The following is a 17,942-nucleotide window of genomic DNA, read 5'->3' as shown; positions in this document are numbered from 1 at the left end:
GGTTTTTTTTTTTTTTTTTTTTTTAGATTAGTTATGTTTGAAATAGTCTGATTTAGCTTGTTGTCTGGCTGCTTGTGGAGGGGACAAGCAAGTGAGGAGGAGGTGAGGAATGCTGCTGTGGACAGTAGGGCTGATTTAGAGCATTGGTGAGGCACCGGACTCGACTCGGGGGGAAAAGCAGGACCCTAGGCTTCTCTCTCCAAATTTTCACTTTACAGTTTTCTTTTAGCTGGTGAGTGTGTCAGAATGTTTGAGCCCTTCAGTTTTGGTCATGCAGATTTCAGATGATTTACGAGAGTTGGAGATTGTACTGCTTTTCTGGGCTCTTGGGAGTTTCCTGCTATTCCTGTTAGTGCCAGTGAAACTGTGCTCACCCTGTGCAAGAGGCAGTCCCCGGAGTCAGTAAATCTAAACCTGAGTACTGCTCGTTCTGCAGTGCTAGGGATGGAATGGAAAGGAGGGAACTGCTTCCTGACCCTTCAGGTGCAATATGAGGAGAGACAATGCACTCTGGAGTCGAGGGGGTGTTTCTTGTTCGTACCTCCACTTGAGGGTGGGATGATTTTTCCTTGGCTGTGATTTCAGAACATTCCTGATCTTTGTTTATGCCTTCCTTATATGAATGGCACACCTGCTTTTATGTTGTTTGCTATCAGTACTGCCAACTCCATCAAAAGCATATTGCTTTCTTCCCTAAATAGACCAAGCCGCTTTGTAGCTGCGCTTGCTTTGTGATGTTGCTTTTTTCTTTTCTTCTTCTTTATTTTTTTCATTAGTTGTCTCGCTGTTGGAAGAGTTGTAAAACAATTTCTGTTAGTACGTGCGATTGTTTTAACTTTTTCTGAGCAGATACAATACATGAGGGTTTCAGCTTTCTCATGTTTGGAAAAAAAGTAAATCTTGCGAATTCCCAGACAATGTAATTACTTTTAAAGTATGCAGTAGTGAGGAAATCCTAGGCTGTTAAAAGGGTTCAGGATCTTGAATGGCTGAGAGCTTGGCAGCTGTTTGTGGGAGAAAGCGCTGCTTGTGAGTCTGATGTGGACTAATTCAGGGACTAATTACGAACTATCCCACAGAAACCTTTTGTATGGGGTCTGGAGGCTGGCTTCGTGGTGGTGGCAGCAGAAGAGCAGGAGCATGCAAGTAACTTATTGTGTGGACTGCTTGTGTAGGGTTTCCATTTAGACCTCTTTCACTGGCATCTTTTTGACCGATGAAAGGAAACTTCCCCTCCCCCCCATCAGGTGGATGAACTTGATAATACGTATTTTTAACCTTTTTTTTCAGTGTTTGGTCTTGGGTGTTTTGGTACTTCTTGTGAAGCAGTTCTATCTGCCACGTGTCTTTGATATCAAAAAGATGAAGAGTGCTTGTGAAGACCCTGTCTCCAAGCTATTCTTTCTTCTCTTAGCACACAAGGCAAAAGTCTAAGAAAGCCTGCAGAAGGGCATTGGTCCTTGGAGAGAGCTGCTCAAGCTTGTCAAGGTTTTGCTGCCTCAAGAACTAGCGGCAGGCCCAAGAGAATAAGCTGCCTCTTGAAAGCAGATTCAACTCTCTGGTGAATAGGGATGTTTTACCTCCTTTGTTTCTTTCGTAGGTACGTGGTGAGGTGACAGCTTTGGAACATGGCATTCAACAAGATTTGGTGTACTGTCGCCCTTGGACTTCTGCTGCCTTTTTCCTATGCCCATACAGACTTCTTCACTTCCATTGGTGAGACTTGCTTTGGTGTATATGCTGCATAACCACAAGAATTTCTTGATGGCTCTCAAAGCTGATTCTGCAGTGATGTGTTAATGACATGCAAGGCTTTAATTAGTACAGAACTACATCTGCTTACAAGTTTTACAAGTTCTTATGACCTTATTGACTTTTTTTTTTTTTTTTTCGGGAGAAACATCATTTGAGTTAAGTCGGTGCAGTTGGTCTAGTGACCCAGGCTAGGCTCTGTGTTCATTATGTATTCTCATAGGTACTGACTTCTGAAGAAAATTTTGTTGTGGACTGTTACACACGTGTAGAAGCACGCAGAACAGCTGCTGAGGGTACAGAATGATCCCAGTATGTCAGCCTACTCTCTCTTGGGTTCTGATGGCCTGTGACACAGCTGAAGATGTGGACTTCAGTTCAGCTGCCTCCTTGCAGGAAATGAAGCCATTGTTAATTAATAACAGAGTTTGTTAGGAGACCCATTGAACTCATGCAAGTAATCTTAAAAATAAAACACTGGATTAGTATTGTAGATCAAACACAAAGTCTTTGTATATTTCTATAACTTGGTCTTTATTTGCTCTGCATTATATATGCTTGGATGAAAGATTACTCTCTTGCAACCTTCTTTTCCAAATGAATCCTATATTAGTTCTAATAATAAATATGTGATATTACATTAATTTCCATGGCAACAAGCTTGGTACAACACGAGATTTTCTCCAAAAAAAAAAAAAAAGGGCAAGAAGCCTTACTCAAATACTCCTTCAGAATTATTTAAGCAAATGCAGAAGGTCTATAGAGAAGAAAGAGTTGAAGAGGGGAAGAAAGTCTCTTAATTCTCAGTTCTCAGTTTTTTTGTTTCTCCTTGTCTAACCAAACTCATTTGTTTTCTAGGTCATATGACAGATTTAATTAATACAGAAAAAGATCTGGTGGTGTCACTGAAAGATTACATCAAGGCAGAAGAAAGCAAGTTGGAACAGATCAAAAAGTAAGCAGCTTGTTTCATAATGCACATAGTTAATAATTTGAGTCCACCCTTATGTAAAAAGTGCTTCCCAAGGCTGATTAAATTTGTGGAATTTTTCCTCTGAGGCAAAGCTTAAACTGGCAGGTTTTGTCCTAAGTTATTATCTCTGAGCCATTGGTTTGTTTTATGTAGCTTTCTAATGATGAAATCTAATCAACCCGCGTTTCATATGATACCTTCCTTCACTTCAGGACTCCTGCTTGCATGTGATTCCCAAGGGGATGTAATTTTTTGAATGACAAATTTGCGTAGTGGAAACTAAAGCCCAAGAAGTCTCCAAATGAGCGTTACAAGGACTTGCAATGATACATTAGATGTAAAAGTGCTAAAAATAGTGTGGCCATATTGCCCATGAATGGCTAATTGATGAATAGTAATAACCCACTACCAGAGCAGATTCTCTTTCTGCGTGCTATATTTAGATTTAAAAGTAAAATAAAGCAAAACAAAATTTCTTTACTGCTTTTAAAAATAACAAGGGACCTGACTGTTGCCATTACTGTGTTGCTCGGCTCTATAGGTGTGATGACCAGAGCCCAATATGTCAGATTTTTATCACAGCTAGAAATAAAAGTTTTTGTACCACTGAACAGGATGGTTTCCTGACTTTCAAATTACGTGTAAGTCTGCCATGAGGATTCAGTTTTAGATAAATGCATGAATTTTATTTTAGCCTTTGTGTATTACATTCTACCATCCAGGAAGAAAGATACTTCTGTCGGACTGTATTATTTTTATCACTTAAAATACAGAGTTGGAGTTACTCACAGGTTTGGAATGTGATAAGTATATTCTTTACAGCTACAAATTAAGGTGGGAGCCATGCCCATTGGACATCCAAAAGTGTGTAAATACAGCTTATCATATAAGTACAGCAACTCTGTTTTTATTATCTTAGAGGTGCTGACTTGTCAGTCACAAAAATTAAAATAACTGCCCCAGGGAGACAGAAGGAACTGGGCAAAACACCAGCATCCTTTGAGTTTTTTGAGGTTGGGCTCTCTACTTTGGATGAATGATATTGGTAGCTTGTGTTGATTTAAACTCAGTGAAAGCTGGTAATGTGCTGAAAAGCGGAGGATGGCTTGCACCTTGTGGGTGACTTGTGGCGGAGGCTTTTATGAAAGAGAAACTACTTGAAAGAAATCCTGGCCTTGTGGTCGTGGCTCACGGTTGCGGTGACTTTCAGCTGCTTATTAGCTGTGATAGTCATGCTGTGGGAAACGTGTGATGGGTTTGACCACGTGTGATGTGAATGCACAGTTTGTTGAAATGGCTTTCTTCAGCCTGTGGCTTGCTAGAAGTTGGAGTTGGTCCGTGGGACTGCTCTGGGCACCCCATTTTGGAGGGAACCCCAGTTGTAAACATCTACCTGTCTCAGGTAAAGCAGGCAAACTGCATTCTGGAACAAGCAGAACACCAGCTCATGTACAGAGTTCCCTCCAGGCTATGGATTTTGTATTTGCTTTATAGTGGTGTTGATGTTTGGTATGCTCTGTAGGGTGTGGCTTTTTTTAATGTTAATTTATCCTGTTTTTTGGGCGTTGTTTCATGTCTTCGTGTTCTAGATCTGCATTGTTTCGGAGAGGGGAAGTTTGGTTGATTTGCAGACATGTAGCAGCATAGCGCTGGGACTTACGGCATGCTGACGTGCTTCCTGAGGGCACCAGACTCCCTGGATGTTTCCATTAAAACAACAGATGAATAACAGTAGTTGTTGAAAGGTGTTCTTGTTTCAGAGTGCATTGGAGTTGTGAAGGGCTTGTGTCACTGACAGCCTTAGAGGGGTTTGTGCAGTCAGAACTGGAGCACCAGGAAGTTGATCTGGGCTCCTCAGTTGGGAGTGACGGGAGATTTTCCTGATGAAATTGAACAAGGGTAAATGTATGGTGCTGCACCTGGGGAGGAATAACCCCCTGCACCAGGGCAGGTTGGGGGTGACCTGCTGGAGAGTAGCTCTCAGGTGGACAAGAGGATGCCCATGAGCCAGCAATGGGCCCTTGTGGCCAAGAAGGCCAATGGCATCCTGGGGGGCATCAGGAAGAGTGTGAGCAGCAGGTGGAGGGAGGTCATCCTGCCCCTCTGCTCTGCCCTGGGGAGGCCCCATCTGGAGCACTGGGACCAGTTCTGGGCTCCCCAGTTCCAGAAGGACAGGGAACTGCTGGAGAGGGGACAGCAGAGGCTACAGAGATGATGAGGGGCCTGGAGCATCTCTCTCATGAGGAGAGGTTGAAGGACTTGGGGCTTTTTAGTCTGGAGAAGAGAAGGCTGAGGGGGGATCTGATCAACGCCTATAAATGCTTAAAGGGTGGGTGTCAGGAGGATGGGGCCAGTCTTCTTTCAGTGGTGCCCAGGGACAGGACAAGAGGAAATGGGCACACACTGGGAACATGAGAAGTTCCATCTAAACATGAGGAGGAACTTCTTTCCTGTGAGGGTGGCAGAGCCCTGGCAGAGGCTGCCCAGGGAGGTGGTGGAGTCTCCTTCTCTGGAGACATTCAAACCCCACCTGGACACGATCCTGTGGGACCTGCTCTGGGTGGACCTGCTTTGGCAGGGGGTTGGACTAGATGATCTCCAGAGGTCCCTTCCAACATGATAGCATTCTGTGATTCTGTGAGTGTGGGAACTGCATGTTTCTTGATAAAAGCTTACAGTATGGAAGGTGGTTTTGCGGTGGGAGGCAAGGGGCTTATTGTAGATTTAAGAGAGTGTGTCTGAATGTAAAATAATTTGAGAGAAGCATTGAACTACCTTTTTGTAAACTTTAGAAAAAAAAGATTGAAAATGTGGGCAAAGCTTTGTTTTTGATTAGTCCTGCATGAAGACTCACAATGGAACTGCTGCCATTCTGCATTTTGTGTTTGTAGGAAGGAGTTCATTCAGCAGCGTTCCAACAAAGACCACAAGAGCAACACAAGATTTAGACTGCAGCTGAGAAGGAAGATTTAAAAAAGAAAAAAAAAAAAGCAAAGAAAAAAGCCCCTTTTGTTCCTTCTAGGAGAGCTTTATACACAGAGAATATAAAAGCTTGCAATTTCTGTTGGGATTTTTATTAGCAAAGACTCTTGAGTAGCTTGAAATCAGTTTTATAGTGCGTTGGCAAACTTTTACAAGAGACTGTAATGAATGTGTATTTTCACTACAGATGGGCAGAGAAATTGGATCAGCTGACAGACACTGCTACGAAAGACCCAGAGGGGTTTTTGGGACACCCTGTGAATGCATTCAAATTGATGAAACGACTTAACACAGAGTGGGGTGAGCTGGAGAGCCTGGTTCTGAAGGACATGTCAGATGGTAAGTGTGCCTGTAGTAAGAACGAGGATCACATTCTAATTGCATTTACTTGACTATGTCCTTCACATGTCATGGTTTGAATTAGATTTATGTGTCTGGTTTTGAGGTGCCTTCATAAAAAATAATCCCAGAAGAACTGCTGTTTTGCTGTCAGTGTGCTATAATTTGAGCTTTACAAAAATTTAGGAAAACTGTGATGTTAAACTGAATAATCTCCTTGGATGCATTAAATTTTGCAGGTGATCTGGGCGTGCTTCATATACTCTCCCACTTCTTGCAAGCTAGTATTTTAGGAAGTTTCAGCTGTAAATGTGATGACTCCATTGAACTGAAAAAAGGCAACAGAATCCAGAGTGCAAGACCTGTGGGGTTGTCTTTGAGTATGGTCAAGTGCTGTTACTGCTGATATGCCTGGTGTTATGTTAAGGAGTGATGGTTCGAAACCTGAATGTTGGCAGAGACTGAGCAGTTGTAGAACTGACCTGAATTAGTGTAGTAAACACTTCCATGTCTCTCTTCCTCTGCAAGAGTGGCAGTTCTTCAGTAGAGAAACACGATACAAAAGAGTTGACTGTGAAAGAGGCTTATATCAGCAAGGAAGCCAGAATGATTATATTTGACCTGTGAAAATCTGCCCCACAACTAACTAATACCAGGTGTAGGTTTGTAGCAAGAAATGTAAAAAAAGTGGAGCTTTTTTCACACAATTCAGCACATTCAGCTTCCCTGTTCCTGCTGTGAGGGACTGAACATACCAACTGAAAGGGCTCTGTACCCACCAGCCAGAAATCTGGACCAGTGCATCTTAAGTCCTTCTGAATGGAGAGGGGTAGGGGAGAAAGTGGACTGTTTCAAGAAGATTGTCAGGAAAAAGCAGAATATCGGGGGAAGCATAGTGTAGTAAAAGAAAAGATGCATGGGGGTGAAAGGATATAGTATTTTTTGAAGCATGAACACATTTCCATAAACTAATGGTGTTATCAGGTCTGAGCAGTTAAAAAGCACTACCGGAGTGTGGCAAAAATCACAAATTTGACCGGTTGATTGGGGGTTTTTGAGGGTTTTCCAGCTGTGTGTTGCATACTATGTTTTGTCTGGTTTTGATCATGCTGCTTAGTGTTCTCCTGGTGGCCGTTAGATGAAGTTGGCACAGTTGGCACTTGGTTAACAGCGTAAAGCTTCTGGTGCTTCTGGATCTTGAGACAAAAGAGTTTGCTGAGTAGAAAAGTTAACTTTTCTGAAAATGCCAGAGTGGCTGTCAGTTTGCTCAAACTCAGGTCCTCATGATGGCTTTGGTGCTCTTCTTTTTGGTGGCTTTGTGTACCAGGATGCTGGTTCTGTGCTCCTCAGCTGCCCTCCTGGCTTTCTGGAGTTCCGTTTCCCTCATCGGGGCAAGCAGCCCACAAGACTTGTGACTCTGCAGAAGCAGAAGGGAAAAAGTAGTGCCAGTTCTCCCACCAAGAGAGGATAACGCACTAGCTCTGCAGGAGGGCCCTCCGAGTAGATGGATCTTGAGAAACCTCTTAAACTTCGTGTGTTTCTCAAGTTTCCATGTAAATACATTAATGCCCAAGTCCACAGAAAGCAGTTAGGTTCGTAGTGTCTGCTTAGTTGCCTAAAGTCTTGTAAAAAGCTGTTTGTAATTAGACAATCAGCATTTTTGTGTTTCATCTTTTTGTTGACCAGTCTTAATCTTTACACTGCTATTCTTATGCACTGTTTCTTTTTTTCCTCTTCTAAGTTATTTGTAAATTCCATGTTACCAAATAGCCTTTTGGAAGGCAGATTCAGTAGAATGGTTGCAAAAACTACCAATATATTATTTATAATAATAATATATATAATAATAATAGTATTCTCCATAAAAGAAAAAAAAAAAAGCAAAGAAAAAAGCCCCTTTTGTTCCTTCTAGGAGAGCTTTATACACAGAGAATATAAAAGCTTGCAATTTCTGTTGGGATTTTTATTAGCAAAGACTCTTGAGTAGCTTGAAATCAGTTTTATAGTGCGTTGGCAAACTTTTACAAGAGACTGTAATGAATGTGTATTTTCACTACAGATGGGCAGAGAAATTGGATCAGCTGACAGACACTGCTACGAAAGACCCAGAGGGGTTTTTGGGACACCCTGTGAATGCATTCAAATTGATGAAACGACTTAACACAGAGTGGGGTGAGCTGGAGAGCCTGGTTCTGAAGGACATGTCAGATGGTAAGTGTGCCTGTAGTAAGAACGAGGATCACATTCTAATTGCATTTACTTGACTATGTCCTTCACATGTCATGGTTTGAATTAGATTTATGTGTCTGGTTTTGAGGTGCCTTCATAAAAAATAATCCCAGAAGAACTGCTGTTTTGCTGTCAGTGTGCTATAATTTGAGCTTTACAAAAATTTAGGAAAACTGTGATGTTAAACTGAATAATCTCCTTGGATGCATTAAATTTTGCAGGTGATCTGGGCGTGCTTCATATACTCTCCCACTTCTTGCAAGCTAGTATTTTAGGAAGTTTCAGCTGTAAATGTGATGACTCCATTGAACTGAAAAAAGGCAACAGAATCCAGAGTGCAAGACCTGTGGGGTTGTCTTTGAGTATGGTCAAGTGCTGTTACTGCTGATATGCCTGGTGTTATGTTAAGGAGTGATGGTTCGAAACCTGAATGTTGGCAGAGACTGAGCAGTTGTAGAACTGACCTGAATTAGTGTAGTAAACACTTCCATGTCTCTCTTCCTCTGCAAGAGTGGCAGTTCTTCAGTAGAGAAACACGATACAAAAGAGTTGACTGTGAAAGAGGCTTATATCAGCAAGGAAGCCAGAATGATTATATTTGACCTGTGAAAATCTGCCCCACAACTAACTAATACCAGGTGTAGGTTTGTAGCAAGAAATGTAAAAAAAGTGGAGCTTTTTTCACACAATTCAGCACATTCAGCTTCCCTGTTCCTGCTGTGAGGGACTGAACATACCAACTGAAAGGGCTCTGTACCCACCAGCCAGAAATCTGGACCAGTGCATCTTAAGTCCTTCTGAATGGAGAGGGGTAGGGGAGAAAGTGGACTGTTTCAAGAAGATTGTCAGGAAAAAGCAGAATATCGGGGGAAGCATAGTGTAGTAAAAGAAAAGATGCATGGGGGTGAAAGGATATAGTATTTTTTGAAGCATGAACACATTTCCATAAACTAATGGTGTTATCAGGTCTGAGCAGTTAAAAAGCACTACCGGAGTGTGGCAAAAATCACAAATTTGACCGGTTGATTGGGGGTTTTTGAGGGTTTTCCAGCTGTGTGTTGCATACTATGTTTTGTCTGGTTTTGATCATGCTGCTTAGTGTTCTCCTGGTGGCCGTTAGATGAAGTTGGCACAGTTGGCACTTGGTTAACAGCGTAAAGCTTCTGGTGCTTCTGGATCTTGAGACAAAAGAGTTTGCTGAGTAGAAAAGTTAACTTTTCTGAAAATGCCAGAGTGGCTGTCAGTTTGCTCAAACTCAGGTCCTCATGATGGCTTTGGTGCTCTTCTTTTTGGTGGCTTTGTGTACCAGGATGCTGGTTCTGTGCTCCTCAGCTGCCCTCCTGGCTTTCTGGAGTTCCGTTTCCCTCATCGGGGCAAGCAGCCCACAAGACTTGTGACTCTGCAGAAGCAGAAGGGAAAAAGTAGTGCCAGTTCTCCCACCAAGAGAGGATAACGCACTAGCTCTGCAGGAGGGCCCTCCGAGTAGATGGATCTTGAGAAACCTCTTAAACTTTGTGTGTTTCTCAAGTTTTCATGTAAATACATTAATGCCTAAGTCCACAGAAAGCAGTTAGGTTCGTAGTGTCTGCTTAGTTGCCTAAAGTCTTGTAAAAAGCTGTTTGTAATTAGACAATCAGCATTTTTGTGTTTCATCTTTTTGTTGACCAGTCTTAATCTTTACACTGCTATTCTTATGCACTGTTTCTTTTTTTCCTCTTCTAAGTTATTTGTAAATTCCATGTTACCAAATAGCCTTTTGGAAGGCAGATTCAGTAGAATGGTTGCAAAAACTACCAATATATTATTTATAATAATAATATATATAATAATAATAGTATTCTCCATGTAGGGGTGGTCTTTTATTTCTATGCAAGGTGGGTTTTTTTTTTAATCTGTTAAGACAAAATTAATTTCTGCATCCCAGAAGAACTGCTGTTTTGCTGTCAGTGTGCTATAATTTGAGCTTTACAAAAATTTAGGAAAACTGTGATGTTAAACTGAATAATCTCCTTGGATGCATTAAATTTTGCAGGTGATCTGGGCGTGCTTCATATACTCTCCCACTTCTTGCAAGCTAGTATTTTAGGAAGTTTCAGCTGTAAATGTGATGACTCCATTGAACTGAAAAAAGGCAACAGAATCCAGAGTGCAAGACCTGTGGGGTTGTCTTTGAGTATGGTCAAGTGCTGTTACTGCTGATATGCCTGGTGTTATGTTAAGGAGTGATGGTTCGAAACCTGAATGTTGGCAGAGACTGAGCAGTTGTAGAACTGACCTGAATTAGTGTAGTAAACACTTCCATGTCTCTCTTCCTCTGCAAGAGTGGCAGTTCTTCAGTAGAGAAACACGACACAAAAGAGTTGACTGTGAAAGAGGCTTATATCAGCAAGGAAGCCAGGATGATTATATTTGACCTGTGAGAATCTGTCTCAACAACTAACTAATACCAGGTGTAGGTTTGTAGCAAGAAATGTAAAAAAAGTGGAGCTTTTTTCACACAATTCAGCACATTCAGCTTCCCTGTTCCTGCTGTGAGGGACTGAACATACCAACTGAAAGGGCTCTGTACCCGCCAGCCAGAAATCTGGACCAGTACATCTTAAGTCCTTCTGAATGGAGAGGGGTAGGGGGGGAAAGTGGACTGTTTCAATAAAATTGTCAGGAAAAGAGAATACTGGGGGTAGCATAGTGTAGTAAAAGAAAAGATGCATGGGAGTGAGAGGATATAGTATTTTTTTAAAGCACAAACACCTTTCCATAAACTAATGGTGTTATCAGGTCTGAGCAGTTAAAAAGGACTACCAGAGTGTGGCAAAAATCACAAATTTGTCCAGTTGATTGGGGGTTTTTCATGGTTTTCCAGCTGTGTGTTGCATACTATGTTTTGTCTGGTTTTGATCATGCTGCTTAGTGTTCTACTGGTGGCCATTAGATGAACTTAAACATCGTATTGGCACCATCCTTGGTTAACAGTGTAAAGCTTCTGGTGCTTCTGGATCTTGAGACAAAAGAGTTTGCTGAGTAGAAAAGTTAACTTTTCTGAAAATGCCAGAGTGGCTGTCAGTTTGCTCAAACTCAGGTCCTCATGATGGCTTTGGTGCTCTTCTTTTTGGTGGCTTTGTGTACCAGGATGCTGGTTCTGTGCTCCTCAGCTGCCCTCCTGGCTTTCTGGAGTTCCGTTTCCCTCATCGGGGCAAGCAGCCCACAAGACTTGTGACTCTGCAGAAGCAGAAGGGAAAAAGTAGTGCCAGTTCTCCCACCAAGAGAGGATAACGCACTAGCTCTGCAGGAGGGCCCTCCGAGTAGATGGATCTTGAGAAACCTCTTAAACTTTGTGTGTTTCTCAAGTTTTCATGTAAATACATTAATGCCTAAGTCCACAGAAAGCAGTTAGGTTCGTAGTGTCTGCTTAGTTGCCTAAAGTCTTGTAAAAAGCTGTTTGTAATTAGACAATCAGCATTTTTGTGTTTCATCTTTTTGTTGACCAGTCTTAATCTTTACACTGCTATTCTTATGCACTGTTTCTTTTTTTCCTCTTCTAAGTTATTTGTAAATTCCATGTTACCAAATAGCCTTTTGGAAGGCAGATTCAGTAGAATGGTTGCAAAAACTACCAATATATTATTTATAATAATAATATATATAATAATAATAGTATTCTCCATGTAGGGGTGGTCTTTTATTTCTATGCAAGGTGGGTTTTTTTTTTAATCTGTTAAGACAAAATTAATTTCTGCATGAAACCAAAGGGGTACTCCTGTCCTTTAGAAACAAACTCAATGGTGTTGGAGGTCGGCAGGTCTAATAGCTTTTCTTGGCTTATTAACAGCCTTTTCTGAAATGTTAGCTTTCCCATTTTATGCATAGAGTTTACAGAATTCCTGGGACAGAGAAGACTCAGTGTGTCCCTGTCTTCCCAGGCTTTATCTCCAACATGACTATCCAGCGGCAGTTTTTCCCAAACGATGAAGATCAGACTGGTGCAGCAAAAGCCCTCTTGCGGCTTCAAGACACTTATAATTTGGACACGGACACCCTCTCAAGAGGGAATCTTCCAGGTAAGAGTCATTTATGTTATTTTCAGAGGATACTGTGACCTTATACTACATTCTGTGATTCTGTAAATGTCCCAATTACAAAGATCACAAATCAGATACCTAGTTTTATTGCAAAATGTAATGCATTTTAATAAAACCGTTCTATCATTTATTATCCCTTTCCCTGTCGCGGGTAAGATGGACCTTTGACATTGGGAGTGACTGAAGTTTCTTTGAGCTTAAACTTCACCGAGTGTATAAACTGAGAAACAAAAGACAGAGGGTGTATCACCCGCACACACAGACTTGAGTTTGTGGCATTACCAAAGGTAATTTTTAATAGGTTTATATGCAGGAGAAGACATGCTTCTTTCCTGTTAGAAGACTCTTTCTCTGCTGAGTTTTCCTTGTTTGCTCTGTTCAGAACCAGTACTGTGCCAACTGGCAAAAAGTCAAATCTGTGCAATCCATCTGTGTTTTTTCAAGCACTCATTGTGGTCAGATGTCTAATAAAATTAAGGGTAATTGGATTTATATGTTATGATATATAACCTTGCTTTTGGGTTTAGTTCAAGACTGTCTCAAAGACATAGACATTCATTCTACTACAATAAGCAATTCGTTATTGTTTTCTTAAACCAGCACAAAAATACAAGGCCAAGTGCTTCGGGTGGACTGTAGTTTATTGCTTCTATTGAAGCAATAAGCTGTCCAGACTGTGTGTAATAAAGTGTAATTTCAGAACCCATAAGTTCTCGAGTATAAAAGAGAATGGATTGGTCTCTTCAGAGCTCCAGAGAGGACCATCCCATGTGATCACTTGTCTGTGCTCTTTGTCTTCTTTCCCAGGGAATTTCTGTTAGGCCAGGTCACCAAGATTTGATCAGTCATAACTACTGTCATATTGCTTATTAATTCTCTTTCCTGCATTACAGGTTGTGCTGTTTCTTTAAATTAACTATCAACCCTATTTGATTGCTGTCTTAAGCAGCCTTTTAGGAGTTGCCACTTCGTGTGTGGATGTTTTGTTGCTTCTAAATACTGGGCTATGGCCCTGCAGCCTGTTACTCATTCCAAAGGATCTCTCTGAGAGCACTCCACCACCACCACCTCACCCCGTTCCCTCCTCTTTGTGTTATTGTGGAGTTTGCAGCTTCAGGCTCAGAAAACTAAAATGACTGGCCATCACAGGATGACCACGAGGTGTATAATTAGTGAGAAGAAACAAATTTATATGGGATACTGCTTTAGGTGGACTGTCTCTTCAGCTATTTCATCTCTTAAAGCATGTCTTCAGCAGAAGAATTCCCCTGTGGGAGCCGCTGTTAGACATTCAGGATGTATTAAGATGTAACCATGAATGTAATTTTAGCTGTAAAACTGGCAGGTCCTGTTTCCTTTTTACAAGATTAAATTTGGTTTTTCATTGGGCTTTAATTTACAGTGGCAAAAATAGGAATCTGTAGTTTGCTTACTAGTGCTTTAGTATTTCAGAGGTCTCTTCAGATGTTTCTAAAAATGACTAACTTAAAAAAAATCTTGAGCAGCTGGGAATTTACTGACTGATGTTTTCTTTTTCCTCCCCCACTAAGTTGTCGCTAACAAGATTTGTTTCGGGAACGTTTTGACAGTGATAACACAATGTCTTTGAAAACAGGTTTCTGAAACTTTGTGTTTGGCTTATTGCTCTTGCTCAAGGTGTTTGGGATTTTGAAGAAGGAAGGTTTATTTTATTTTCCACTAATGGTAAAGACATCTAGCTAGTTGCTGGTATTCTGGCAACGGAAAACTGCATCTAACCTCTTAACGTGTTCTGCCAAGGATATACAGGCTTTAGATGCTTAAACTGAGTCTCCAACAACTAGCCACCGCAGAAGGGAGGTGTTGAAGAACAGAAATAAACTGTGCTGTGAAAAATAAGAAATATCTCAATGTTCCTCCGAGGACTGGCCTGGAATTCTGTGTAAATTCTGTTTGGTTTGCTTTAAATGCAGGTGTGAAGCACAAATCCTTTTTAACAGCTGAAGATTGCTTTGAGCTGGGAAAAATTGCCTACACTGAAGCTGACTATTACCACACTGAGCTCTGGATGGAACAAGCTCTGAAACAGTTGGATGAGGGAGAAGTGTCTTCTGCAGATAAAGTCTACATCCTGGACTACCTGAGTTACGCTGTGTATCAGCAGGGGGATCTGAGCAAAGCCATGATGCTCACCAAACGCCTTCTGGAACTGGGTATGTGGGGGACCTGCAGCTCACACCAGTCTAGCTCTTGACGTGTAGCTTTGAGTAAAATTAAGACTTGTGTTACCATAAGTCATATTTTGCTACCAGGTTTTACATGGACAATTACAGTCTCAACTACCATGTCATGGTTAAGGATTGCTTCTTTCTTTTGATGTATTTTGTGCCTCCTGTCACTGTTGGCTTCTAACCACTTACCCATCTTAGTCATTACTGCCTGAAATGTGGTTCTCTTGCTCTCTCTTGCTTTCCTGTGCTGAGATTACTTCCCCTGAGGTAGAGACGGGAACTTATTAGTGAAACTGAAACTAAGTAGGTAACACCAAAATCTCTGCAGGTTATTTAAGTGCAAATTAAGCATACTTGGGATTAAAAACTTGGAAAAATAAGAAATGCAGAATGCAATAGAGTGAGCTAAGATTCTGTCTGTTTTATGACATTCGAAGAGTGTTTATGCTTCTGTAAATATGCCACTGATGGACTGTGTAAAGGACTCACTGATTTGATAGAGTTGGAAGGGACCTCTAGAGATCATCTGGTCCAATTCCCCTGCTAAGCAGGATTGCCTAGGAGACATCACTCAGGAATGCATCAAGGATGCCTTGGGAAGTTTAGAACTAAACCTAATATAGCAAAGGCTAATGAGAACCATTTATTAATGAACTGAAGCTAATTCTCTAAGTCTAGTGATTGTTAAAAGCTTTGTCACCATCAGGGAAGTTTTAAGGTGTAAAGCCAGTCATGCTGTGCCAGCTCTCTCCCTGTCCCGTTTCCTTCTCTCTCTCTCTGTGATGAGATGGGCTGGAATGGCCAACCCCTTTTTCTTAATACTTGGACCCCTGTGCCTGCAGAGGACCCAGGCCTCCTGTAAGCAGTTTCTTTTCAGAGTTGTGCTTAACTCTGAAAGCTCATTGTGGGTTTTCCTGCAGATGAGTGAGGATATGTGCATGCTGCAGGCTAGCGTCACTTCCAGCTTAGCTCAATGTTTTAGCTGTCCTGGGAAAGCTCTCAAACTAGAATAGATGTTTCTAATTTCTATTTGAGAAGCAGTAGTGTGCATCTGGTTTGTTTTTGTAAATAGCCTCTTTGGGATACTTCTTCACAAGTTGGAAACTTGCCAGCCATACTTGTCTGTTTCTTTGTCAATAGATCCGGAACATCAAAGAGCAAACGGGAACATGAAATATTTTGAATATATCATGGCTAAAGAAAAAGAGGCAAATAAGTCCAGTACGGGTTCAGAAGACCAGGTGGAGAAGGAAACTGAGGTTAAGAAAAAGGATTACCTGCCCGAGAGAAGGAAGTACGAAATGCTGTGCCGTGGGGAGGGTCTCAAAATGGTAAAGTGGAGTAGACTGTTTTCAAATGTATGAAACCAACCATAACAAAACAATGTCCAGAACATGTATGTGGTGTGAAAGCAAAGAAGTTGTTACAGCAGTTGGCTGACTGTGTGGAACTGAGGACTAGCATGTGTTGGATTTCTTCCCCGTTTCGTTCTGTTCAGCAGACAAAAAGTAATACTGCCACAGGCACTGCTAACTTGGATGCACTACGTAATTGTGATTAATTGAATAAGGATGCTGGAAGTCTAGAATTGCATACGGAATTGAATGAGGGTGGTTTTTTAGTGATAAAATTATTTTTAATAGGACTATGTAAAATACAGTTTGTTGCAGTATTACAGAGTAACATTAATGTGCTGAAAGAACTAATTTATCAAACTCAAAGAATCACTTCGACTCTTAACATAACATTCAGGTTGGGAAAGTGAATCGTTCCTGTCTCTTATTCTCGGGACATCTTCTGTTTCTTAGAGGTACTGTTGTCATCTGGCAGTTCTCTGACTGTCTCTTGTTCCACCTGGCTTTCAGACTCCTCGGAGACAAAAAAGACTCTTCTGCCGCTATTACGACGGAAACAGGAATCCTCGATACATTCTGGGCCCCGTCAAACAGGAAGATGAGTGGGACAAACCTCGAATTGTTCGCTTCCTCGACATCATCTCCGATGAAGAGATCGAAACTGTGAAAGAACTGGCAAAGCCGAGGGTAAATGCTTTATGCTTCTTTACCTTTTGGAATCTTAAATTTTGTGTGTAGTTTTCCGTGTGAGTATGTGCGACTCTGTCTCCTCTTGAACACAGGTGTGTGCCCGGGGTGCTCACACATTGCTTTTCTCACCCTCTGGCTTTTGGTGACACATTCTTTGAAGGAAAGTGGGAAAGCTAGAAATTTGGTGTAATTAAAAGAGCCAGGTAACACAAGTGCAGAATTGTCAGGCTCTTCTGGCAGACACAATGTCAGTGCACACTGTTCCAGATGAGGAGGAGAATGTGCTACAACAGACAAGAAACGTACTGCAGCTAGGTTGCCTTGAAGTATATGTGTCATCTGGTTTTTGTTTGGTGTTCTGGTTTTGGGGTTTTTTCTTATTTAAGTGTATATTTACCAAAGTTGTGACATGGAGAGGAGTGCCATCAAGGAGAGGCAGCCATTCCTCTGCTCTTGGAATGACAGCACGTTAACGAGTAGACAAGAATGAGTGTTTGCATTCTCCAGTCAGCATAAAACTGACTTCTGTCCCCCAGGCTTTCAAGTTGCCTGCAGATGAAAGAGCTTTAAGGGGGCAGTAGTTAATCAGTGGTACTCGGCTTCTTATTCCCAGTGCCAGCTCCTCAAATCCTAGTTCAGAACCTGCATCCCAAGGTTCTTGTTTCTGAATGCGGAATACTCCGGGGCAGCTCAGCTGTCAGAGTAAACAGGACTGTCCATGACAAACAGCAAACTGAAGGAGAAGTTCGGCAACTTCTGTAGCCAGTTGGTGTGACTCTGCATCTCAAGGTGTATGTTGAAGATGTAGTTAGTTAAATTGATTTATATTTACCAGTTACTTCTAAAGTAAGATTTAAACTTGTAGGGTTGAAGATGTAGTTAGTTAAATTGATTTATTTTTCCATCAATTACCAGTTACTCCTAAAGTAAGATTTAAACTTGTAGAAATATAATTTTCCTGCTTTTTTCTTTGTTTTTAGCCTACATGGCTTTTTGTCCTGAGAGAGCTGAGCAAATGGAGATAAGGGGGATAAGTGCATTAGGTGTAGGACAGACTGTTAGCCTGGCCTGCTGCGAAGCAAACTGGCTGGGGGTTATACACGGGCACATCCAGGATGAGCCTGTCCTTGGCCACCACACTGAGTGCTAGGTAGCCTGAAGGCTATTTTAAAGCTTCCTAAAGGCTGATGGGTTGTATTTCTGAGGTAACGTTTTCAACCGTAGGCAAAAAGTGCAAGAAATTCTCTTCACTTACCTGTAAATCGTCTCTTTCTGCTCTCCTGTCAGGCAACCTTGCTGCAGGTTTAAAAATCAGAGCCCTGGTGGTTTAGCT

At 41.6% G+C, this 17,942-nt stretch overlaps 1 protein-coding gene across 8 annotated transcripts in view; it reads left to right on the top strand.

The window, feature by feature from the left end:
- Positions 1-17,942, top strand: part of P4HA1 (prolyl 4-hydroxylase, alpha polypeptide I) — a 44,062-nt gene that overhangs the window by 11,015 nt on the left and 15,105 nt on the right. For 6 of the 8 annotated variants that reach the window (XM_014940458.1, XM_014940457.1, XM_014940455.1 and 3 more), the window contains exons 1-7: positions 1,591-1,716; positions 2,611-2,707; positions 5,895-6,046; positions 12,196-12,333; positions 14,307-14,546; positions 15,705-15,895; positions 16,430-16,606. In XM_014940458.1, the coding sequence (XP_014795944.1) occupies positions 1,629-1,716; positions 2,611-2,707; positions 5,895-6,046; positions 12,196-12,333; positions 14,307-14,546; positions 15,705-15,895; positions 16,430-16,606 (1,083 nt within the window). In that variant the 5' untranslated portion in view covers positions 1,591-1,628. Of the gene's footprint in view, positions 1-1,590; positions 1,717-2,610; positions 2,708-5,894; positions 6,047-12,195; positions 12,334-14,306; positions 14,547-15,704; positions 15,896-16,429; positions 16,607-17,942 lie in introns of those variants that run through there. The other 2 variants (XM_014940456.1, XM_014940461.1) reach the window with 1 other exon arrangement.

This window comes from Calidris pugnax, unplaced genomic scaffold, assembly GCF_001431845.1.
Source record: "Calidris pugnax isolate Ruff unplaced genomic scaffold, ASM143184v1 scaffold39, whole genome shotgun sequence".
Lineage (NCBI taxonomy): Eukaryota > Metazoa > Chordata > Aves > Charadriiformes > Scolopacidae > Calidris > Calidris pugnax.
Note: the sequence above shows the minus strand (reverse complement) of the source record. Positions and strands in the feature narration are given on the sequence as shown.